Source organism: Phyllobates terribilis, unplaced genomic scaffold (genome assembly GCF_046119375.1).
Source record: "Phyllobates terribilis strain yellow unplaced genomic scaffold, ASM4611937v1 Scaffold_1__5_contigs__length_1240528914, whole genome shotgun sequence".
Classification (NCBI taxonomy): Eukaryota; Metazoa; Chordata; class Amphibia; order Anura; family Dendrobatidae; genus Phyllobates; species Phyllobates terribilis.
The window spans coordinates 1,030,313,831-1,030,339,067 of record NW_027362761.1 but is presented as its reverse complement, the minus strand read 5'-3'; the positions used below and the strand labels follow the sequence as shown (position 1 = coordinate 1,030,339,067).

The 25,237-nt window shown below is 45.4% G+C and overlaps 1 protein-coding gene across 12 annotated transcripts in view; it reads left to right on the top strand.

Moving 5' to 3' along the window:
• The window catches only part of LOC141157366 (rap guanine nucleotide exchange factor 2), a 238,778-nt gene that overhangs the window by 75,103 nt on the left and 138,438 nt on the right, over window positions 1-25,237 (top strand). For all 12 annotated transcript variants that reach the window (XM_073644607.1, XM_073644521.1, XM_073644550.1 and 9 more), the window contains exons 2-3: window positions 5,836-5,906; window positions 16,026-16,082. In XM_073644607.1, coding sequence (XP_073500708.1) covers window positions 5,836-5,906; window positions 16,026-16,082 — 128 coding nt within the window. The remainder of the gene's footprint in view (window positions 1-5,835; window positions 5,907-16,025; window positions 16,083-25,237) is intronic.

Below are 25,237 nucleotides of genomic sequence, written 5' to 3'. Positions count from 1 at the left end.
GTAGCAGTTTTCTTGGGCTAAATGAGGACAAGGGGTAGTGGTACAATTGGCATGCAGGTAATCGTCTGAAGTGTCAGGAGGAGCGAGGGCGGCGCTGAGATACTGCTGGCAGAACGAACTTCTTAAGGTGGTCTGTGAAGAGTCATAATACGTGTAGCTTTTCCATTATTTATCTAATAAAAATACACCAGCCAGTGTCCCAAACTTGTGACTCATGGCTAAGGAAAGGTAGAATACCCTAATTTACCAGTAAGGCAACCGCAATTGTTGGATGTGATATCACAATATCTTAGTGTTGTGTGACACGTTCGATGACTTGGAAATTCTGTAGGTGATGTTTTTGGTCTTTTTATTTCTTAGAAAGCTGAGTGACAACCCTGAAGCTGGTATTTTAGCTTCCTCTAGGGCTTCACCTTGCAGAATGTCCCTTTCTGGAGTCTGTATGAAGCTGTGTCACTACCTTTATTATGGAAGCTACAGTGTCCACACATGAAGTGACACCAGGCTGTTCCAGAAACAGAACTGGGGTGATTAGAAAGCGGCTGGGGTTAATCTGGAGTACAGTAATGATGACTTATTATAATATCAGATCCTTTTTTTTTTTTATTGCTGCGTTTTTCAGGATCCCAAAGTTCAGCTTCGCTTCCTCCATACAAGCATGAACAATGCAAGACATATATGAAAACATAAAACATTTTTTAATAAAGGGCAATTTGATCACATTATGTAGTGGAAAAAGATTTTTAGCTCTGAAAAAATAGTGACAATTCTGAACAAAAAGGTTCATGAAAAAATACAGCGTTTATGTAAAAACATCGGGAGGAGATGAATTGGCCGGGAATAGTTTACCCAAGACATTAGCAGTGCATTTTGTAGGTCGGGCATTGTTTACTTTCACATATTGGTCAGCCATTGTTCAATTTTACACATTGGTCAGACAATGTTTACTTTACACATCACTAATTTAAACTGTACTAATCCAAACACCCGTTTCAGGTGAGGTGATCAAGACGTTATCCTTTTAAACTTGGGAAAATCACAAAGATAAATGTGTTTCCTGTCCTGCAGTACTTAGTGATGGCAAAGTTTTTTGCCACTTTTTTGCACTTACTCATTGCTTTTTATGGGCGAAAAAACACTGCAGAAACGCTGAAAGAAGTGACATGCTGCAGTTTTCCAATTCAGTCAGGAAAAATTAACAATGCGTGTGTGCATGAGATTTCTGAAATCTCAGTTTTTGCTGGTACTGTAAAAAGCAGCTTTTAATTTGCATAAAAAAAACAGCAAAAACGCAACGTGTGAACATATTACTAAGAGACTTGGAAACTCAATCCCAAGACACAGGTGTGTGTGTCAACAGTCCTTAAGTAGGTCTAGCGAGATGATGATGTGATTGATCCATGCTGAGCAACTTTTAAAACCCGATGTGGACCACAACAGAGGGCATCGGACCCAGGGGAAGGAAGCATGGACTGGGATACCCGGGACAAGTGTGTAACATGTCCATTTGAGTAAATAATCATCTTATTCATCCATGTCATGCCTGTAATGCTTCTGTTAAAGATTTTAGGGATTGTATGAAGTGTGATCTGATGGCCATCACATTCCTCTACTGTAATAATGGTGGATGGGAATGGACCCTGAAGCGGCTGCTATCCTCTACTGTAATAATGGTGGATGGGTATGTGCCCTGAAGCGGCTGCTATCCTCTACTGTAATAATGGTGGATGGGAATGGACCCTGAAGCGGCTGCTATCCTCTACTGTAATAATGGTGGATGGGAATGGACGCTGAAGTGGCTGCTATCCTCTACTGTAATAATGGTAGCTGGGAATGGACCCTGAAGTGGCTGCTATCATCTACTGTAATAATGGTGGCTGGGAATGGACCCTGAAGCGGCTGCTATCCTCTACTGTAATAATGGTGGCTGGGAATGGACCCTGAAGCGGCTGCTATCCTCTACTGTAATAATGGTGGCTGGGAATGTGCCCTGAAGCGGCTGCTATCCTCTACTGTAATAATGGTGGATGGGAATGGATCCTGAAGCGGCTGCTATCCTCTACTGTAATAATGGTGGCTGGGAATGTGCCCTGAAGCGGCTGCTATCCTCTACTGTAATAATGGTGGCTGGGAATGTACCCTGAAGCGGCGGCTATCCTCTACTGTAATAATGGTGGATGGGAATGGACCCTGAAACGGCTGCTATCCTCTACTGTAATAATGGTGGATGGGAATGTACCCTGAAGTGGCTGCTATCCTTTACTGTAATAATGGTGGATGGGAATGGACCCTGAAGCGGCTGCTATCCTCTACTGTAATAATGGTGGCTGGGAATGGACCCTGAAGCGGCTGCTATCCTCTACTGTAATAATGGTGGATGGGAATGGACTCTGAAGCGGCTGCTATCCTCTACTGTAATAATGGTGGATGGGTATGTGCCCTGAAACGGCTGCTATCCTCTACTGTAATAATGGTGGATGGGTATGTGCCCTGAAACGGCTGCTATCCTCTACTGTAATAATGGTGGATGGGTATGTGCCCTGAAGCGGCTGCTATCCTCTACTGTAATAATGGTGGATGGGTATGTGCCCTGAAGTGGCTGCTATCCTCTACTGTAATAATGGTGGATGGGAATGGACCCTGAAGCGGCTGCTATCCTCTACTGTAATAATGGTGGATGGAAATGGACTCTGAAGCGGCTGCTATCCTCTACTGTAATAATGGTGGATGGGTATGTGCCCTGAAGCGGCTGCTATCCTCTACTGTAATAATGGTGGATGGGAATGGACTCTGAAGCGGCTGCTATCCTCTACTGTAATAATGGTGGATGGGTATGTGCCCTGAAGCGGCTGCTATCCTCTACTGTAATAATGGTGGATGGAAATGGACTCTGAAGTGGCTGCTATCCTCTACTGTAATAATGGTGGATGGGTATGTGCCCTGAAGCGGCTGCTATCCTCTACTGTAATAATGGTGGATGGGAATGTACCCTGAAGTGGCTGCTATCCTCTACTGTAATAATGGTGGATGGGAATGGACCCTGAAGCGGCTGCTATCCTCTACTGTAATAATGGTGGATGGGAATGGACCCTGAAGCGGCTGCTATCCTCTACTGTAATAATGGTGGCTGGGAATGGACCCTGAAGCGGCTGCTATCCTCTACTGTAATAATGGTGGATGGGAATGGACTCTGAAGCGGCTGCTATCCTCTACTGTAATAATGGTGGATGGGTATGTGCCCTGAAGCGGCTGCTATCCTCTACTGTAATAATGGTGGATGGGAATGGACCCTGAAGCGGCTGCTATCCTCTACTGTAATAATGGTGGATGGGAATGGACCCTGAAGCGGCTGCTATCCTCTACTGTAATAATGGTGGCTGGGAATGGACCCTGAAGCGGCTGCTATCCTCTACTGTAATAATGGTGGATGGGAATGGACTCTGAAGCGGCTGCTATCCTCTACTGTAATAATGGTGGATGGGTATGTGCCCTGAAGCGGCTGCTATCCTCTACTGTAATAATGGTGGATGGGAATGGACCCTGAAGCGGCTGCTATCCTCTACTGTAATAATGGTGGATGGGAATGGACCCTGAAACGGCTGCTATCCTCTACTGTAATAATGGTGGATGGGTATGTGCCCTGAAGCAGCTACCTATCTTCTACTAAAGTCATGGCTCCTGATTGTAGTCATGATACTGGTGCAGTGATTTTGCCATCTGCAGTCCCGGGGGACATTTTGCCCTTGTAACCTGCAGTTTAGTAATAACGGAGACCTTGCTCTGCCCCCCGGTGTTACATTGGAGCTCCACCGCTGTGCTGGAGTGTAAAGCCCCCCGTCACACTAAGCGAGATCGCTAGCGAGTTTTGTGACGCAACAGCGACCTCAGTAGCGATCTCGCTACGTTTGACACTTAGCAGCGACCAGGCCCCTGCTGTGAGATCACTGGTCGTGTCGGAATGGCCTGGACATTTCTTTGATCGTTGAGGCCCCGCTGGGTAGCATGCATCGGTGTGTTTGACACCTTACCAACGACCTTGTTGACGACTCAGACACAGAAACACATAGGCGTGCATCGTTATACAGATAGTTACGGGTCGCCGCATCGTTGGGAACATCTGACTGTTTGACATCTCGCCAGCGACCACATAGCGACGCAGCAATGATCCCTGACAGGTCGTATCGTTGTCGGGATCGCTGTAGCGTCGCTTAGTGTGACGGGGCCCTAAGGATCACTTTTTCCATCTGTCTGGCCCCCTAGAGAATGATACTTATTTTAGTTGCCGCCAGAACAGAACGCCATCTATCAACCAGGCTGGCGGTACGGCTGCGTGTGTGGATTTTCGTTCTTTTATATGGAAGCCTTTCTTTCTCCTCTTCCTCTGGGCCCAGCGCCTAATGATTAGTGGATAGCAATATTCCTATCCATCTGGAATGCCAGTCTGCATAATATCTAGCTTGATATTTATTCTGCAGGGGATTTCATCAAGGTCTTAAAAGCTGCATTAAACCCTTGCCGATGACTTTTGCGTACGCTTGTCAATTACTCAAACAAAACGTGTCGGCGGGAGCCTTGTTCTCGTCCCCAGTCATGACCTGTCAGACGTTCTCTGCTTTAGATCAAGAGGAATAGGCAGGAAATGTAAATAATGGCAGGCCGCTAATTGTAAGGATGCAGCTCTGATCAGGTCCTGAGGGTCTGCGGCCTTAGTGTATCCATGTATTGATACGTGGACACTACTGTCGCTTTATGTAAAGTGGAGCCGTGACTTTGAAAATACTTCCATATTTTGTGCAGATTCTATTCTTCATTTTTTTTACATTGCTGACCGCAGCATAAAGGGGTTTTTCAAGTTCAGAAAATGGGTAAAGGCAAAAAAATCTTTTTCATTTATCACTCACCGACAAATGTTCTAGCGTAGCTGCAGCGATGGCGTCCCTGATGATCCACATGATGGCAGCAGTCATGTGGCTACTTGGAGAGGTAATTTCTGCAACGCTGGTGCTTAATTACTTGTAATTTATCTTCACACATGATTGCAGCAGCCAATCACTGGCCTCAGCGGTTTCCTGCTTTGTATGGGGTCAGGCATTGCCTGCAGTGGGCATGTGTATAGGCTTCATGCCATTGCTGCACCATGTATAGAAAGACTGCCAAGGAGCATCGGAGGGGCATATTACCAGAGAGTGTAAGTTATCACATTGCCTTTTGTCACATTTTTAATGTTTTTGGAAAGCCCCTTGAACTCCACCACTTGTTATTGTCTAGCAATGATCTAACATGCTCTGTACTATGGTAACTATAAGGCCTCAAAATTCCTAATTTTGCTCTTGACATGAATGAGGGTTACGTTCTGACACTGACTGACCAGCAGCACTAAACTACTGCCGATTTGGTAAATATTCGGTGTCTCTCCATAGCCTGTTTAGTTACGTAGACCGCAATAAGATTAATTTGTGATAGAACGTTTTGTGCGCATAGGCTGCCAATATTCTCGGAAGCACGAGACTGTTTACACAGGATGATGTGCTGCCGAGAATGAGGATCTTTTCTTCAACACAAAAGATCATTTCACCCGACAAATGAACAACTTGCTTATCAGGTGCTCGGCAGATTACTGTGGAAGATTATTGTGAAATGAGCTTTCTTAGGAACACACGTCCACAATCTTTATATCTAACATCTGTGAGGTACATTTACATACCTCCGAATCTGTCCAAGATAAGTGAGGACATAGTATTTACAGCCGCCCTCGGCATTTTATGTAGGTGCACATACTTGTCAGGCTTTATCAGCAAATGTTTTCTCAATAGTGTTTTCTCTATTCTCTTGTAGGATCTTGAGATTGTGTATTCCTACCTCCATGGAATGGAAGCCCTGTCCAACCTGAGGGAACATCAGCTGAGGTAAGGCACCTTCTCGGGGTCCAGAGCCACCTAGCCTGTGTTCGTCTCATAGAATTGATGAAGAACTATGAGGGTAGGTCCCAATGACCATGTAGAATTAATGAAGAACTGAGGGTAGGTCCCAATGACAATCTAGAATTGATGGAGGACTATGAGGGTAGGTTCCCACGCCGAGCTTTATGTGTAAGAAAAATCTGCTGTGCATTTATTTGTCCTTAAATCATTGTAAAAAACACTAGTGTGAAAACACCCTAACTTTGCTTCTGGTAATTGCATATGTTGAAGCTGGTTATAGGGGTAAGGTGTGCATAGTGATCTACACATGTAAGTCTCAGGCACCTTGTGATACCTGTATATTAGGGACCCGCAACATAATGCAGTCTCCTAATATATCACCAAGTACCACTGTGACAAATGTATGGTATATAGGGAATGGATTGAAGTCATGGCTCTGCTAGTTTTTATAAGGAATTCTATATATTCTTGACTATAAATACAGCCCCCTACATTTCACTTCTGCCTTTTTCAGATCCTCGAGCATATACACCGTCCATAACACTAGGATCCTTTATGGCTGCAAGTTCACTATGAATATTAATTGCCTTTTGCACTTGAGAAAACCTATGACAGATCATCCAATTTTTGTGACAGTGTGCTCACCATTGCTATTGCCACACTGTATTAATGAGTCGTATCAGAGTGCTAAGAGATGACATCTGGTGGTCAGTCTACAAGACATCATAGGAGTCTCTGTCCACAAGCAACAAATCCACGTGAATTCACTAGAGTTCCTTTTTATGACTTCCCCAATTCCACTATAGGACCCATTGGAGGATGATATGGACCAGGTTCCCACCATGATCAGCCACTCTCTCCAGGAAAGTCTTTTCATGGCTACATCTGATGGGCTTATAGACTAACATTGGTGCCATCTTCCAGACTTTTAGCCACTATATGTTGGTATACCATTTAGTTTCACAGTTTAGTTTGTAAAAAGACCCCGGTCAGCCTCAAACCAACCTATAACCCTAACATTGATCTAGAAGGCAAAACCTCCTATAGGGCGGACGCTAAGTGCCCCATATTACGTAAAAATTCCGTCTAGACTCCACATGTAATAAATCCCTGCATCAGTGTCCCCTCTGCAGAAATCCTATACACATAACCTGTCGTCATATATTTTTCAGGAAAGACATCCAGGCCCTCTTTAAACTTGTTCAATAAATCAGTCAGTCATATGGCACCGAGATCCAGACTCTCACCGCTCTTACAGTAAAGAATTCTTGTCTGTGATATTGATGAATGGTGAAGCCTTCTTTTCTCAACTCCATTAAAAGCAAACTCTTGATCAGTATGACAGCGTCCTCCCACTGTCTCCCCTATTCCTCTCAGCAGTGACTGATGGCTGACTGGTGTGCACCATATACGCCTCACCCTGCGATCAGTCACTGACCGGAGGCTGGGGAGCGGTGACCGGAGGCTCCGTGAATACACCAGGCTCCTAAACGGTGTGTCTGATTGCTCTGATAAAGCATACGGCAGTGTATACTTTTCTGAGATTCTGCCCCTTAGGAGCGTGGACTTATCCCCATACTGTGTGGAGACACAGGCCGCATCTTCACACGACACATCTATTTAACCAGTTTTGTTTTTCGCTGAGTTTCTGGTGTGTGCACCACATTACTGACAGCAGGTCTGCCCAGATTTGACATCACTTTCTGTTGACTTTCATCTACAATTAAAGTGAAAAGACTATAAAAGCCTGGGTTCTGCTGGGACACCAAATTATATATAATCAGCGCATGTAATTAAAGGCAATGTGTGGGCTGTATGACTAATTTGTCAGCTTCCATTTTACTTTACCTGGCATAATGTTCATCTCTGCCGCGGCCTCCGCTAATTTGTCCTGCTTTCTTCTAGTCGCTCGTACAGGTGGTTACACAATACTGGGTATTATGCTGTTAGCAGAGCTCCCATTATAATGGCACGCTTATTTCTGTGCCACCACCGGCCAGTTTCTTTCTCTGTAATATTATTAGTTTTTTTTTTCTTAACTGCATGTATTTGGATTTAAAAATCATTTTTACAGTTGGGTTTCATTAAAAACTTTGCACCATTTTTGGTTTTTACGGGGTCTGTTTTCCTGCACATTCTACTTTGATGTGGTCTGTGAGCAAAGAAAACAGAGTTAAACTCCCCATAGCAGGCTCACTGATAGATTCTTATTTAGCTCATTGTGCAGCCAGCAGAGGCTATAGAAGGCAAACCGTGCAACATTTTTTTTTTTTACAACCCAATTGCAAAAATGATTTTTAGCCCCAACTAGATACATTTAAGTAATATTTTTTTTTATCCAGAGAGGTGGACAACCCCTTCAATTACTCCCAGCTTGGGTGTGGTGTTCTCAGCAGTGCTCCCTGCCCGCCGCTTCCTGTGCATGCCTTCATGATGCACTGGTAGCCATGGGCTCCGTATAACTTGCCTTTGGCATGGGTCAGGTCTGTCAGAGCTTCCATAATGGTTGATGTAAGAGTATTGCAGCATGCGGCACTGGCTCACGGCGAGAGCCAGAAAATGTTTTGAAGGAATAGGGCTGGTACCGCCATACACATGGAATGGAGCCAGAGACTGAGCACAAGTCAGATCCGGGTCTCCTAGTGCTACTAGCGGCCATGTTTCCTGGGGAACAGAAGCTTGGCAATATTGAAATACAACTTGCTCCATCCTTCTTGCTGTTGGCCCTAAAAAAAATCTAAAACACATCCTCGTATCTGCCTCCTGTTGGTAGTTCTGGGCACTTTCTGTGCACCGCACGCAGCGGACCTTGTTTAATTATCTAAATGAAAATGTGACCTGTAGCAACCAATCAGCTCAAACATTCCTACAGACAGCTGAAAGATGCAATATGATTGGTTGCTATTGGCAACAAGTGCAGAAGCCCCCATGGGCCTGTGTGACTCTAAATGCCCCCATATGACTGCAAAGTCGTCTGAACCTGCAGCAGATAGTGGGACCGGGCGACTATCTTATGGCGATGGGAGTCTCACAACTCTCCACACAAATAATCTTGGGGCTTAGAAGACCCTGGTATGCGGAGTTCTAATGCCCAGTCCTTATTTTATGCTGGGAAATCAGCTGCGGCCAGAGGTCTGAGTGGCGGACTCCCTCTACCTAGTAATAACACATGCACACTCGGCAGAACCCAACGTGCATGAGCATAGAGCGGCTGGGCAGCTTAGCATTCAGCCGATGGCTACTGTATCTAAGGTGTATGGCCAGCTTAGATGTCATGCACACAGCAGCATGGCCAGCTTAGATGTCATGCACACAGCAGCATGGCCAGCTTAGATGTCATGCACACAGCAGTATGGCCAGCATAGATGTCGTGCACACAGCAGCGCGGCCAGCTTAGATCTCGTGCGCACAGCAGTATGGCCATCATAGATCTCGTGCACACAGCAGTATGGCCATCATAGATGTCGTGCACACAGCACTACGGCCAGCTTGGATGTCATGCACACAGCAGTATGGCCATCATAGATGTCGTGCACACAGCACTACGGCCAGCTTAGATGTCATGCGCACAGCACTACGGCCAGCTTAGATGTCGTGCACACAGCAGCGCGGCCAGCTTAGATGTCATGCGCACAGCACTACGGCCAGCTTAGATGTCGTGCACACAGCAGAATGGCCATCATAGATGTCGTGCGCACAGCACTACGGCCAGCTTGGATGTCATGCGCACAGCACTACGGCCAGCTTAGATGTCGTGCACACAGCAGTATGGCCATCATAGATGTCGTGCACACAGCACTACGGCCAGCTTGGATGTCATGCACTCAGCACTACGGCCAGCTTGGATGTCATGCACACAGCACTACGGCCAGCTTAGATGTCGTGCACACAGCAGTATGGCCATCATAGATGTCGTGCACACAGCACTACGGCCAGCTTGGATGTCATGCACACAGCACTACGGCCAGCTTGGATGTCATGCACACAGCACTATGGCCGCTTAGATGTCATGCACACAGCAGCGCGGGCAGCTTAGATGTCATGCGCACAGCAGTACGGCCATCATAGATGTCATGCGCTCAGAACTACGGCCAGCATAGATGTCATGCACACAGCAGTATGGCCAGCATAGATGTCGTGCACACAGCAGCGCGGCCAGCTTAAACGTCATGCGCACTACAGCGCGGCCAGCTTAGATGTCGTGCACACAGCAGTGCGGACTGCTCTTGCAGACTTTTCCTGTGGATTATGTATGCAGTACAGAACCCAGTGCAGTATGCCACTTTTTTTTTTTGATGTAGAAATATATTTATCCCTGTGTAAGGAATCGGAGGTCGTAAGAGCTTGTTGACACAAAGTGAGTGAGACCTTTGAAATCTTATGCACATGCTGCTTATTTTTTCCTTGTAACATAGTTTTTAAGGTTGAAGGAAGACTAAGTCCATCTAGTTCAACCCACATGTTGATCCAAAGGAAGGCAAAAAAAAACCCATGTGGCAAACACTAAGCTCCACATTGGGTAAAAAAATTCCTTCCTGACTCCATACGACAATCAGACTAGTTCCCTGGATCAACGCCCAATCAAGGAATCTAGTATATATAACCTGTAATATTATACTTTTCAAGAAAGGCCCTTCTTAAATTTTAGTAGTGAATCACTCATTACAACATCATGCGGCAGAGAGTTCCATAGTCTCACTGCTCTTACAGTAAAGAATCTGCGTCTGTGATTATGATTAAACCTTCTTTCCTCCAGACGTAGAAGATGCCCCCTTGTCCCCGTCTCAGGCCTCAGAGTAAAAAGATAAGTAGAAAGGTCTTTGTACTGTCCCCTCATATACTTGTACATAGTAATAAGATCACCCCTAAGCCTTCTTTTTTCCAAAGTAAATAACCCCAAGTGTAATAACCTGTCTTGGTATTGCAGACCCCCCAGTCCTCTAATAACCTTGGTCGCTCTTATCTGCACCCGCTCTAGTTCAGCTATGTCTTTCTTATACACCGGAGACCAGAACTGTACACAGTATTCTAAGTATGGTCGCACTAGTGACTTGTATAGAGGTAAAATTATATTCTCCTCATGAGCATCTATGCCTCTTTTAATGCATCCCATTATTTTATTTGCCTTTGCAGCAGCTGCCTGACACTGGCCACCAAACGTGAGCTTGTCGTCCACCAATACACCCAGGTCTTTTTCAGTGACAGTTTTGCCCAGTGTTTTACAATTAAGCATATAATTATACATTTTATTTCCTCTGCCCAAGTGCACTACCTTACATTTATCCCCATTAAAGCTCATTTGCCATTTATCAGCCCAAGATTCTAGTTTACATAGATCCTCCTGTGTATTGATTACCCTGCAGAGTTTAGTGTCATCTGCAAATATTGAAATACTACTCTGTATGCCCCCTACAAGGTCATTAATAAATATGTTAAAAAGAAGCGGGCCCAATACCGACCCCTGTGGTACCCCACTGTTAACTGTGACCCAATCTGAGTGTGTTCCATTAATAACCACCCTTTGTTTCCTATCACTGAGCCAGTTCTTAACCCACATACAGTACAGACCAAAAGTTTGGACACACCTTATCATTTAAAGATTTTTCTGTATTTTCATTACTATGAAAATTGTACATTCACACTGAAGGCATCAAAACTATGAATTAACACATGTGGAATTATATACTTAACAAAAAAGTGTGAAACAAATGAAAATATGTCTTATATTTTAGGTTCTTCAAAGTAGCCACCTTTTGCTTTGATGACTGCTTTGCACACTCTTGGCATTCTCTTGATGAGCTTCAAGAGGTAGTCACCGGAAATGGTTTTCACTTCACAGGTGTGCCCTGTCAGGTTTAATAAGTGGGATTTCTTGCCTTATAAATGGGGTTGGGACCATCAGTTGTGTTGTGCAGAAGTCAGGTGGATACACAGCTGATGATACAAATTCTAACAGTCTATTCAGTAGGACTATGGCAGGAAAAAAGCAGCCAAGTAAAGAAAAACGAGTGGCCATCATTACTTTAAGAAATGAAGGTCAGTCAGTCCGAAAAATTGGGCAAACTTTGAATGTGTCCCCAAGTGCAGAAAACCATCAAGCGCTACAAAGAATCTGGCTCACATGAGGACCGCCCCTGGAAAGGAAGACCAAGAGTCACCTCTGCTTCTGAGGATAAGTTTATCCGAGTCACCAGCCTCAGAAATCGCAGGTTAACAGCAGCTCAGATTAGAGACCAGGTTAATGCCACACAGAGTTCTAGCAGCAGACACATCTCTACAACAACTGTTAAGAGGAGACTTTGTGCAGCAGGCCTTCATGGTAAAATAGCTGCTAGGAAACCACTGCTAAGGACAGGCAACAAGCAGAAGAGACTTGTTTGGGCTAAAGAACACAAGGAATGGACATTAGACCTGTGGAAATCTGTGCTTTGGTCTGAGGAGTCCAAATTTGAGATCTTTGGTCCCAACCACCGTGTCTTTGTGCGACGCAGAAAAGGTGAACGGATGGACTCTACATGCCTGGTTCCCACCGTGCAGCATGGAGGAGGAGGTGTGATGGTGTGGGGGTGCTTTGCTGGTGACACTGTTGGGGATTTATTCAAAATTGAAGGCATACTGAACCAGCATGGCTACCACAGCATCTTGCAGCGGCATGCTATTCCATCCGGTTTGCGTTTAGTTGAACCATCATTTATTTTTCAACAGGACAATGACCCCAAACACACCTCCAGGCTGTGTAAGGGCTATTTGACCAAGAAGGAGAGTGATGGGGTGCTACGCCAGATGACCTGGCCTCCACAGTCACCAGACCAGAACCCAATCGAGATGGTTTGGGGTGAGCTGGACCACAGAGTGAAGGCAAAAGAGCCAACAAGTGCTAAGCATCTCTGGGAACTCCTTCAAGATTGTTGGAAGACCATTTCCGGTGACTACCTCTTGAAGCTCATCAAGAGAATGCCAAGAGTGTGCAAAACAGTCATCAAAGCAAAAGGTGGCTACTTTGAAGAACCTAGAATATAAGACATATTTTCAGTTGTTTCACACTTTTTTGTTAAGTATATAATTCCACATGTGTTAATTCATAGTTTTGATGCCTTCAGTGTGAATGTACAATTTTCATAGTCATGAAAATACAGAAAAATCTTTAAATGATAAGGTGTGTCCAAACTTTTGGTCTGTACTGTCATATATTTTCCCCTATCCCCATTGTTCTCATTTTATGTATCAACCTTTTGTGTGGAACCGTATCAAAAGCTTTTGAAAAGTCCATATACACAACATCCACTGTATTTCCTTGGTCCAGTCCGGAACTTGCCTCCTCATAAAAACTGATCAGATTAGTTTGACAGGAACGGTCCCTCGTAAACCCATGTTGATATTGGGTCATGAGGCTATTCTTCTTCAGATACTCTATTATAGCATCTCTTAGGAAACCCTCCAGGATTTTACCCACAGTAGAGGTTAAGCTTACTGGCCTATAATTTCCAAGGTCGGTTTTTGTCCCCTTTTTGAATATTGGCACCACATTTGCTATACGCCAGTCCTGTGGTACAGACCCTGTTATTATGGAATCTTTTAAAGATTAAAAATAATGATCTATCTATGACGTTACTTAATTCCTGTAGTACTTGCGGGTGTATCCCATCCGGGCCCGGGGATTTGTCAACTTGAGTGATTTTTAGACGCCACCGTACTTCCTGCTGGGTTAAGTGACATTTAATGAAGAATTTTTGTTATCACTGATCATGTTTTCTGTCATGCGATTTTCTTGTGTAAATACTGTTGAAAAAAAATCATTCAGCATATTGGCTTTTTCCTCATCCACCATTTCACCCATGCTGTTTTAAGGGGGCCAACACTATCATTGTAGATTTGAAGCAGTTTTAAATCTGGAACATGTCAATTCTTTCAGTGTTTTTGCTGCGTTTTTCATCCATTCTAATGAATGGGAACAAACGCATTAAGTAAAAGTGGCAAAAACGCGCATATTTTAAGCAGCCTTTTTCCTCCCAACACTCCAGTATTTGCAGAAGAAAAATACTGACTGTGTGCACATACCCATACAGGGGTAAATACCAGCCCCATATAAATGTCTGTTGTATTAAGGCGTATTTCGGATAGATGTGCCGTGCGGTGGATCTTCTAGTTTGTGACAATTCTCCTTAGTGGGCGCTGACATCCCACTCTACCCACGACTGCGCTGACATGGCAGGGAGCGAGGCTGTGTAGGAGTTGTTGTTTCATGGACAATCTGGAGCTGTATAGAGGAGCAGCTGCACCATTTCAAGAGCTCTTTGCAGGAACTCGGAGAGCACAATTACACGGGGCCGTTCATGTACAACTGCCGTCTCTCTTAATTACTTAATTGGTATGGAAAATATCCAAGCTGGAAAATGTTGTGAGGCTGAAAGGCAATGTGTCAGCGAGGGTTCTTTTTCTTAATGTGTCATGTCTGCTGTGACATTTATCTCCCCCAGTCTTACTTTCATGTGCTCATGGTGCAGTACTCCCACCCAGGTCCGCACATTAGTAATCTGATTATTTGCTGACATTTCTAGTTTGATCTACTCCATTTTATATTTTTTTTTTCACCAAAGGGATCAAGTTCCTGATGCTGAATATTTATTTTGCCATAGTCCCAACACTAAAGACTCATATCCACGGAGAATGTATGGTGGCACACTGAGTCTCGTACATATTCGGTACTTTATGTGCTGCCATACAGTGCTCCAACATGTGCTGTATGTATGGAGCTTCTCTAGCAGCGCGGCCAGCTTGGATGTCATGCGTACAGCAGCGCGGCCAGCTTGGATGTCATGCGTACAGCAGCGCGGCCAGCTTGGATGTCATGCTCACAGCAGCGCGGCCAGCTTGGATGTCATGCGCACAGCAGCGCGGCCAGCTTGGATGTCATGCGCACAGCAGCGCGGCCAGCTTGGATGTCATGCGCACAGCAGCGCGGCCAGCTTGGATGTCATGCGCACAGCAGCGCGGCCAGCTTGGATGTCATGCGCACAGCAGCGCGGCCAGCTTGGATGTCATGCGCACAGCAGCGCGGCCAGCTTGGATGTCATGCGCACAGCAGCGCGGCCAGCTTGGATGTCATGCGCACAGCAGCGCGGCCAGCTTGGATGTCATGCGCACAGCAGCGCGGCCAGCTTGGATGTCATGCGCACAGCAGCGCGGCCAGCTTGGATGTCATGCGCACAGCAGCGCGGCCAGCTTGGATGTCATGCGCACAGCAGCGCGGCCAGCTTGGATGTCATGCGCACAGCAGCGCGGCCAGCTTGGATGTCATGCGCACAGCAGCGCGGCCAGCTTGGATGTCATGCGCACAGCAGCGCGGCCAGCTTGGATGTCATGCGCACAGCAGCGCGGCCAGCTTGGATGTCATGCGCACAGCTGCGCATTACATTTAACTCTCCTCATATTGGTGTGCCGGACCTGGCATGTCACTCTCCATAAGAAGAAACCTTACCCCTTAGATCCCAGTCTGAGCCTCTCACCTAGCCAAATCAGATCTCATACTTTGCACTGATGAGGGGCAATACCCCAAAACAACGTGTCTACAAATTGAGATTCTGATTTGGCTTTTATCCTAAGTCATATTTCAAGGCTCGTTAAAGGGTCGATAATGACTTGTAGGATTGCTACTTCCTATAGGTGGCACTAGAGTTCAAGTCCTCTTCCTCTCAGAAGAGACAGTTTGCATATTTTCCCAGAGGAGCATGCAAGGCTTTTGTCTCCTCATACTGGCGTACCAGACCTGGCATGTCACTCTCCACAAGAAGAAGCCTTACCCCTTAGATACTATCTGTCATGTAATCATGTATTCTCAGGCCGTTCTATACTCTTTTGGGTACTTAGGATCATGGACCTGTGTGAGTTACTTTACCACTACCACAGTGTTTTCATGGCTTTTTATAACGTGTCAGTAGCTAAACTTTCTTATTAAACTGTTTATTTTTTCCCTTTATCAGACACATGGCAATGACTAATTATACCCAGTAGCGCCAGCCGTTCTCACTGTGCAGGCTGTATTACTGGGATGTATGTCTTTTCTTCCCTCTTAAAGTGATGTTAATCTGTCTTTCTGTATTGCAGATTGATGTGTGAAACTGTCCGATATGAAAGACATGAAGCTAATGAAGTCTTGTACTAGTAAGTGTCACTTCTCGTCCTTCTGCTTCTTTCTCACCAGATGCCGTGCTTCATATCCGCATTTGTTTTTGTACTTTTCACCATTGTACAGTTCCAGGAATTTCTGTTTTGTACATTCCCTTTTCTCAGTGATAAGGTAGGAATGTGAAGTATTTGTAGGGGACCTAGAAGTAGCTTCCATTACACATGTCCTTATCTGATCACTGTCATCACATGTACCAGCTATTACTGAATGTTTCCCTGCTTATTCACCAGTCTATGTACTGGAGGTAATTAATATCCATTTTCTCTTAAGCATGACATATCTTTTTGTCCCCCCACCATAAATCACTGTCATGCTGTGCATCGTATGTTGCAGACGAAACCCCCTCCATATACTGTATTTTTCGGACCTTAAGATGCACCTAGGTTTTAGAGGAGGAGAATAGAAAAGAAAACTGAAGCAAAAAATGTGGTCATGATGCACTGTTATGGGGGAGGTAGTCTGCTGCTGACACTGTTATAGGGTTAATGTCCCCCAATTCTGTACTAATATCTCCCATCCTGGTATGCTGGCACCCTCATCCTGGTATGCGTGGCACCCTCATTCTGATGCCAGCTGCTGATTTCAGCGTGTGAGCCATGACGTCACTGCCATGCACCCTCACATGCTGAGGTCCGCTGTCGGAATATTCACTGCTCCCCATGCCAGGACTATGGGCGTGGAGAGCAGTGATTATTCATTTTCCTTAATAGCGCGCACAGTGTTAGCTTCAGCCGCCGCTCCTACTCGATGATCACGTGTGTCTGTTATTAAAGAGAATGAATATTCACTGCTCTCCACGCCCATGGGCATTGTCCTTAACAGCGGGCACATGTGTTAGCTACTGCTGATGGCTCCTGCTTCTGTGACCCACTCCTCCACTGCTGCCGTCCCACCATCCACAACCTGACTATAAGTTACTGTACATCCGGACTATAAGACGCACCCTCCACTTTCCTCCAAAATTTTGGAGGAAAAAAGTGCGTCTTATAGTCGGAAAAACACGGTATGTCATTTATATCCACTGCTAGTTATTAGGGAAAGCTGTACATTGTGCTGTCATTGCCCACATGTATAAACTGAGCTTCACTGCGTCTCAAGTTGAAAGTGTGGTGGGGGCAAGACTTTCATGCACCAAATTTATCAAAAGCATGTATTTGTTATAAATATGGCACATTTTATTCCAACTTATATATATTTTGTATATATGTATCTATGTATATATCATGCGTGTGATGTGTTGAAATATACAAGTGCTGCTCACAAAATTAGAATATCATCAAAAAGTTAATTTATTTCAGTTCTTCAATACAAAAAGTGAAACTCCTATATTATATAGAGTCATTACAAACAGAGTGATCTATTACAAGTGTTTATTTCTGTTATTGTTGATGATTATGGCAAAAACTTTGTGCCAGGTTCCCTGTAACATTGAAAGCATTTTCGTAAGATATGCCATCACTTTGCCCATATTCTAAGACCCCCCCCCCCCCCCACGTTGATTATGAGAAGAAAGGGTCTGCAGTTCTCTGTGTATTGTCTCAGACCTCAAGCTGCAACAGGCTTGGTTATTTTCTTTACCATGCACATTCCAGCATGGGACATAGTCCAGTGACTAGAGGGGGCTGGCTTTGTGGCCCCATGTGTCGGAGTCTACCTGTCCTCGCCAATGTACAGTTTGGCCAGTGCTGAGATTTCGCAGGAAATTGTTACCATCTCCTTCTGGTCACAGCACTGTGGCATACTCTATAAGGATGGGTAGAGGTGGCAGCGAGGTGTTCAGTTTCACATCTATCTAAATAAATGATCTCATAGGTTTTGGATCAGAGCCTGAAAGCTGAAACCACAAAGAGTGGCTGTACACAGCTTATCGGGTCCCTGGGGAGGCCGCATCTATTCTGTCACACTGCGAGCATAAAAGGAGTAAGCGGCATCGTTAGTACAGCGCGTCCTGCACTAGCAGATTGTGTCCATTAATGATGCTCCTGGACAGCCTGTGCCTGCAGATTTCTTGGAGTTCATGTGAACATCCTTTTGTCTTCTACAGAACATTTCCTTGTGCATGTTAACATATGAGCCCTGGTGCGGAGGGGTGCCCCTGGCTGCCTGGAATGATATAGTAGTGCCAATGTCCCACCTTTTGGTTTTCGGTCTCGATGTAGGGAGCTTGGGTCGTGTTCAATGTGGTGGTAGGGTTTCCTCCAGTCTATCCATTTTGAAGACCATGTATCCAGAAACACCCCCATTTAGGAAATAATTATATTCTCTTTAAAAAGGGGGTTATAATCTGTTATAAAGTGATTTTCCAAGATTTTAATATTGATGACCTATGTGTAGGATAGGACCTTTGTATCATACTTGTGGGGTCCATTCCCAGCACTTTCACTGAACCCGTTCCTGACATGGCCAATTTCCATTTTCCCTCCGCTTCTTCTAAAAGCCATAACTTTTTTCTCCAATCCCCTCCATGACAGCACACTTGGAGGTAGCCTCCCCATCCTAATTAGGGACAGGAAAACAAGAGGCTAAATAGCCCCTCCCCGCTACAATCCCCAGTGTTTTCCTGTCCCTATGGGATGAAGAGGTTATCTGGGGTGCCTGCGGCCGGCAAGCAGGGCCCTATTAAGTTTAGCTGCCGGGCTGCTGGGAGCGATCGCCTCCGGCCTTCCTTCCTTGGCAGCTCCCGTGTCTCCTTGAGAGCGGGACCCCCTCACTCGCCTGCTGGTAAAGCCAAGTAGGGTCTTGGGGGCTGGGGGCCTCCTGTAGCTCCCCGGCCGGAGTCTCCTCTGTCCTCCATGGTGGCGTTCCAGCGCGCATGCAGGATGTGCCGGAAGTCAGGCTTTCGGCCTGCGGGACGTCACTTCCGGTGCGTTCCACCGTGGAACGCATGGGCGCCGCGGCGGGGAATTCAAATGGAGAAGCCGCAGTTTGCCCTTGAAAATGAGGATCCTTCACCAGATAGGTGAAAATTTGGTGCTGGATCTCGGTCTCCCCTACAAAAGACCCAGATGAGAAGACTCCATTAAGGTAGGACAGAATATTCTGCTACTATGGAGGGTGCTGTTCCAAAGCCTGCGTCTGCAGAGCCCAGCGCTAACCCGGCCCCAGTAAGTACTAGGTCCTAGGTTATTCCCCACTCTTTTGAGCAGGATCCTAAATATATTTTAAATCTCCCTCTTTTTATTTTTTAATTTAGGGAGACAAGGATCCTGCACCGAGAGTGGGAGAAAGCACTACAGTTCGCAAATGTGTCATCTGTAGAAAAAAGCTTGCTTCAGGGCATAAGAAGCCCCTATGCCGGAAATGCACTGACAACATTAAGAGAAGGGGTCCTAAGTGAAGATCAGGAGGAAGTTAGGAAATATTACTTTTCGTCCGAGAATATGGAGGAATTGTTGTCGCATGTGAGAGACACGATGCAGGTGGAAGAGGAGAAGGAAACCCGTACAGTTCAGGATGAAATGTTTGGGGGTCTGAAATCCAAAAAGAAGTTAGTGTTCCCTGTGCATGACAACATTCGGAGTCTTATTTTGGATGAATGGGAGTCACCTGAGAAAAGGCTTAGTATGGCAGGAGAAATGAAGGATAGATTCCCTCTAGATGAAAAGGCGGCTAAGCTTTGGATGGAAGTCCCGAAGGTTGATGTACAGGTGGCAAGGGTTGCGAAGAAAACAACCCTTCCCTTTGAAGACTCGTCACAGCTCAAAGATCCTATGGATAGGAAGATGGACAGTCTGCTAAGGAAGGCATGGGAAACATCGGCGGCTTCACTGAAGACTAATGTTGCTTCAACTTGTGTAGCTCGTTCCATGTTCCTCTGGCTCCAACAACTAGAGGAACATCTCTGGAAAGGTACTCCTAGAGAAGACCTCCTAGCATCTCTTCCTTTGCTGCAGAAGGCCACTGGATTCCTAGCTGATGCCTCAGTGGAGTCAAGAAGTCTCTGCCAGAGCCAAATAACCCAAGAAGTTTCAGAAAGAGACCATTTCTCCCCCCTCAACAACAACAGCAGAAAACATTTCGGTACAGAGGCAAGGGTAAAACTGGTCGCTGGAGTTACCCAAAAGGGGGAAGAGGAAGGAATATCTTTCAAGGTTCTAGGCAGGACAGACAATGATGCCAAGAAGGTAGGAGGCAGAATTACAAGCTTCCTTCCTCAATGGCAGCTGATATCTTCAGACAGGAAGATACTGGACATGGTGACGGTAGGAGCAGAAATAGACTTTACCATCTACCCTCCAAGAGTGATAGAGGTAACATCTTTACCATCAACAAGATTACACAGGCTCCTAATGTTAAGTCTTCAGAAGCTTCAAAACTCTGGAGTCATTTTACCAGTGCCTCGCATGGAACAAGGAGAGGGACACTATTCTCGGGTGTTTCTGCTAAGGAAGGTCTCAGGTTCTTACAGGATAGTCCTCAATCTGAAACATCTCAACCAATATGTGAAATACAGAAGGTTCAAGATGGAGTCGATAAAGTCCACGATTCCGTTGATTGGGAAAGGATATGTCATGGCAACACTAGACCTGCAAGAGGCTTACTACTACGTGCCAATTCATCTGGATTACAGAAAATTTCTCAGATTTGCTGTAACTCAGAACTGAGAGGTACTTCACTTTCAATTCAATGTACTCCCCTTCGGCATTTCGTCAGCACCCCGCCTATTTACAAAGATCATGGCAGAGGTAGTAGCTTATCTAAGGAAACGTAATATCTGCATCGTCCCATATATAGACGATTTTTTGGTGATGGCTCCCTCGGTTTCAAGTTTGGAAAGAGACCTTCAGATTACCCTCCAGATCCTGGAATCTTTGGGATGGTTGATAAACTACAAAAAGTCAGATCTGATTCCCTCCACCAGGAAGACCTTCTTGGGAATTCTCCTGGATTCTCAACAAACCTCTTTTTTGCCAAAAGAGAAGCAGATTCAGTTGAGGTTGAAAGTCTATGCACTAAAGAACCGCAGCGGAGTGTCATTAAGATTCTCCATGTCCTTCATCGGGTCCATGACCTCATCTATTCAGGCGGTACCTTGGTCTCAGGCACATTCAAGGGTCCTTCAAAACTACATCCTTTCCTGTTGGGACAGATCTCCAAGTTCCCTCTCCAACAGAATTCATCTGCCAGAGAAGGTGAAAGCATCTTTAGATTGGTGGCTCTATCCAGGAAATCTGGAGAAAAGTTAAGCTTGGATTCAACTTCCTTTGTTATCCGTCAAAACAGGCACAAGCAAAAGGGGATGGGGAGGCGTAGTCTCCCACGTGGCCTTCCAAGGGGTCTGGTCGCAAGAAATAGCAGAACAGTCCTCGAACTAAAGAGAACTGAAAGCGGTGGAAGAAACCTTATGGGCAGCCAATTCTCTGCTTCAGGGGTCGCATGTCAGAGTCTATTTGGACAATATGACAACTGTAGCCCACTTGAGACATCAGGGAAGTACAAGAAACAGGAGGTTACAGATTATCTCAGAAAGAATCTTCCACTGGGCGGAGCTGCATCTACTGTCCTTATCGGCTCTGCACCCGAGGGGCTCCGACAACTATCATGCAGATCTTCTGAGCAGAAAAGACATTCATCCAGGGGAGTGGAGTCTGAACTCGAAGAGATTTCAGATGATTGTTCAAAAGTGGGGATACCCAGATGTGGACCTGTTTGCGAACCAGAAGAACGCAAAAGTAAGAGCCTTTTTCTCTTTGGACCCCGAGGATTCAGCAACAGGGATAGATGCATTTGCTCACCCTTGGAAAGTCGGGCTCGCTTATGCTTTTCCCCCGATTCCGTTAATACCAAGGACTTTACAAAAAATCAGGTCGGAAGGGGTCAAGACTATACTAATAGCTCCAATGTGGCCAAAAAGAGCATGGTTTGGAACATTAAGCAGTTTAAGAATGGAGGATCCATTGCTGCTTCCTCGAATCCATGATCTACTGCATCAGGGCCCGATTTTCCATCCGGCCCCTCAGAATTTGTCTCTAGCAGCTTGGCCCTCTTAAAAGCCAGAGGCTTCTCAGTACAGGTGATCCATACACTGCAGAATAGCAGAAAACCGGTCACGAATTCAATCTATGGAAAAATCTGGAAAGCTTTCAAGCTGTGGTATGAGTCTCGTCCATTAGATTCTTTTCGGCCTGACGTGGCCAGAATATTGATTTCCTACAGGACGGTCTGTCTAAAGAATTAAAACCAAACACACTGAAGGTCCAAGTCTCGGCTTTAAGTTCCTATTTTGATGCTGATTTGGCCCAAAACAGATGGATTAAGAGGTTCATGATAGCTGCTTCTCGGATTAATCTAACAAGAGCTAAAATAGTTCCACCTTGGGATCTCAACGTAGTTCTTAGAGGCCTAACTATGCATCTTTTCGAGCCAATAGCGGAGGCACACATAGACAAATTGTCTTGGAGAGCGGCATTGCTTATAGCTCTGACTACAGCCAGAAGAGTGAGTGAAATCCAAGCCCTGTCTATCAGAGAGACTTATTGTCATATTTTGGAGGACAGGATCCTCCTCCAGTTGGATCCTTCTTTTCTACCCAAAGTGTCGTCTAATTTTCATGTCTCAGCCCATAATTCTTCCGTCATTCTGTCAAAATCCATCAAATAGCAAGGAAGAAGTATTCCACACGTTGGATGTAAGAAGGACTATAATCCGCTATTTGAGGGAGACTGAAACCTGGAAGAAGGATCAGAACCTATTTGTCCAATATGGAGGCCCAAATAAAGGAAAGAAAATTGCTAAAAATACACTGACAAATTGGATTAAGAAAGCAATTTGTGAAGCATGCATAGTTCAAGATTTGCCTCCTCCGGAATCCTTGAAAGCTCATTCTACTAGAGCTACGTCGGTCTCCTGGGCGGAAAAAGCTAGTGCATCCATTGAGCAGATTTGCAGGGCAGCTACATGGTCGTCTGTCCATACCTTTGCTAAACATTATAGACTAGATGTAATATCTAATAGAGACTTAGCATTTGGAAGGAAAGTCCCTAGGCTGTTGTCCCTCCCTAAAATTCATTCTTTGGTATTACTCCAGGTGTGCTGTCGTGGAACGGATTGGAGAAAATTAGAATTAGACTTACCGGTAATTCGGTTTCTAAGACCCTCCACGACAGCACGGGTAATTCCTGCCCTTTCCTTATTTGATTGGAAAAATCCTTAGTGTTAATAAATATTTAGAGCATTCATACTGTGTGGTCCTTTGAAAACACAAGAGTATTGCTGCAAAGTCTCCTTTGAAGCCCTGCCACAGGTATAGCGATGTCAGTAAGGGGTTAAAGGGAATGTATCAGAAAATTACCTATTGTTTAAATCAGGTTTTTGTGTTGCGTGTATTTTTGTTACTTAAAAATTGTTAAAACTTATTAAAAAACTAAATTGCTAATCTTGCAACTTTCACCCTGGCCACTAGGTCTTTTGTAGCCTCCTACTTCCGGAGTTTTCTTATCAGCAGAGGCAGGATTACAATGTGTGAATAAGCCTCTGTTCACTTCTAAGAACACAGGATCCAACAATCACAATAGGCGGTCACAGCTCCCCCTCTCTTCACATGAGCTTTTGCACACGCTCGTTAGATGCTTCAGTACAAAAAATAGGGACATTGCAGCTATGCTCATGTTTTGTTTCCTGAAACAGGAAGTTGGAGTCTAAAAAAAAAAAAAAAAGCCAGTGTGTTAAAAATACATATATCACGAAAACCTCATTTAAGCAGTTTGCTGATGATTGCTTCCCTTTATGCAGCATTCTCACTACATGATACACAGAACATCCAGGGGTGCCCTGACCCGAACTCAGCAGCCTCTTTGACATGAGGCTGATTGGTTTGGTCCAGGAGACGCCGGGCTGTCTGTGCATCCTCGTCCATGCTCAGACTGTTACACATTTGCCTTTAAGGCTGATTAGCTATTATCAAGAGTAAGGGTCCATTTACACTGCAAGATTATTGTGAATGAACTTTCCTAGGACCACTCGTTTCACCATAATTTTGCAGCCTACATAGGTTGCTGATCACCCGACAAACATAGATAACTCACGTTCGTCGGGTGCAATGACCTTTCGCGCTGAATAAAAGATGAGTTTTTGGCAGCACATCCTCTTTGTAAAGATAACTCCTATGCAATCTATTACAGCAGTTACAGACAGAATAGGGCCCTTGTGCAAGAACAGTATATGGGCACTTTGCAGTCCAATAGTTCTGTCTATGTCAAAAGCTGCTTTGGAGGTGGGAGTGTGCTCACCCTTACGCATTTGGCGCCCCCCTTGTGTATTAGGGCCCCCCCATGCACATTTGGGCCCTATGCTGTTGCATCAATGATGCATCCACCCCTGTATTACAGACAGTTCAATGCTCCTATGAAGAGTGATCTGCCTGTGTAAACAACCGTTGATCAGCAAACATTTACCTGATCGTCAGTCAATTAATGCCATTGGTCGGTTTGTGTAAATGGACTTATGGTTTTTGAGTAAATGTGCACATTACCATAAACCATGATGAAGTGTATGGTTACATTTGGAATCTACAGTGTTTCCATAATTCTAGGAAATAGTTGGTTTCCTGCTTAGTAATATGACTATTATGAATAAGGCAATTGTAATTAGTATAGAGCTCATTATCTCTGCAGCGCTCCCAGTAGTTGGCATAACTCACCCCTAGTATGATGCAGTGTCCCCAGTCCGGGGAGCAGCATGAACATATAATTAGGAGCCATGTATTCCTGATGGTGTGCGAAGGCAGCGTTCACACTGTAGGCAACTGTTACATGGTGTGCGAGGGCAGCGTTCACACTGCACGCGGCTGTTACATGGTGTGCGAAGGCAGCGTTCACACTGTAGGCAACTGTTACATGGTGTGCGAGGGCAGCGTTCACACTGCACGCGGCTGTTGCATGGTGTGCGAGGGCAGCGTTCACACTGTAGGCGGCTGTTACATGGTGTGCGAGGGCAGCGTTCACACTGTAGGCGGCTGTTACATGGTGTGCGAGGGCAGCGTTCACACTGCAGGCGGCTGCTACATGGTGTGCGAGGGCAGCGTTCACACTGCAGGTGGCTGTTACATGGTGTGCGAGGGCAGCGTTCACACCGTAGGCGGCTGTTACATGGTGTGCGAGGGCAGCGTTCACACTGTAGGCGGCTTTTGCAT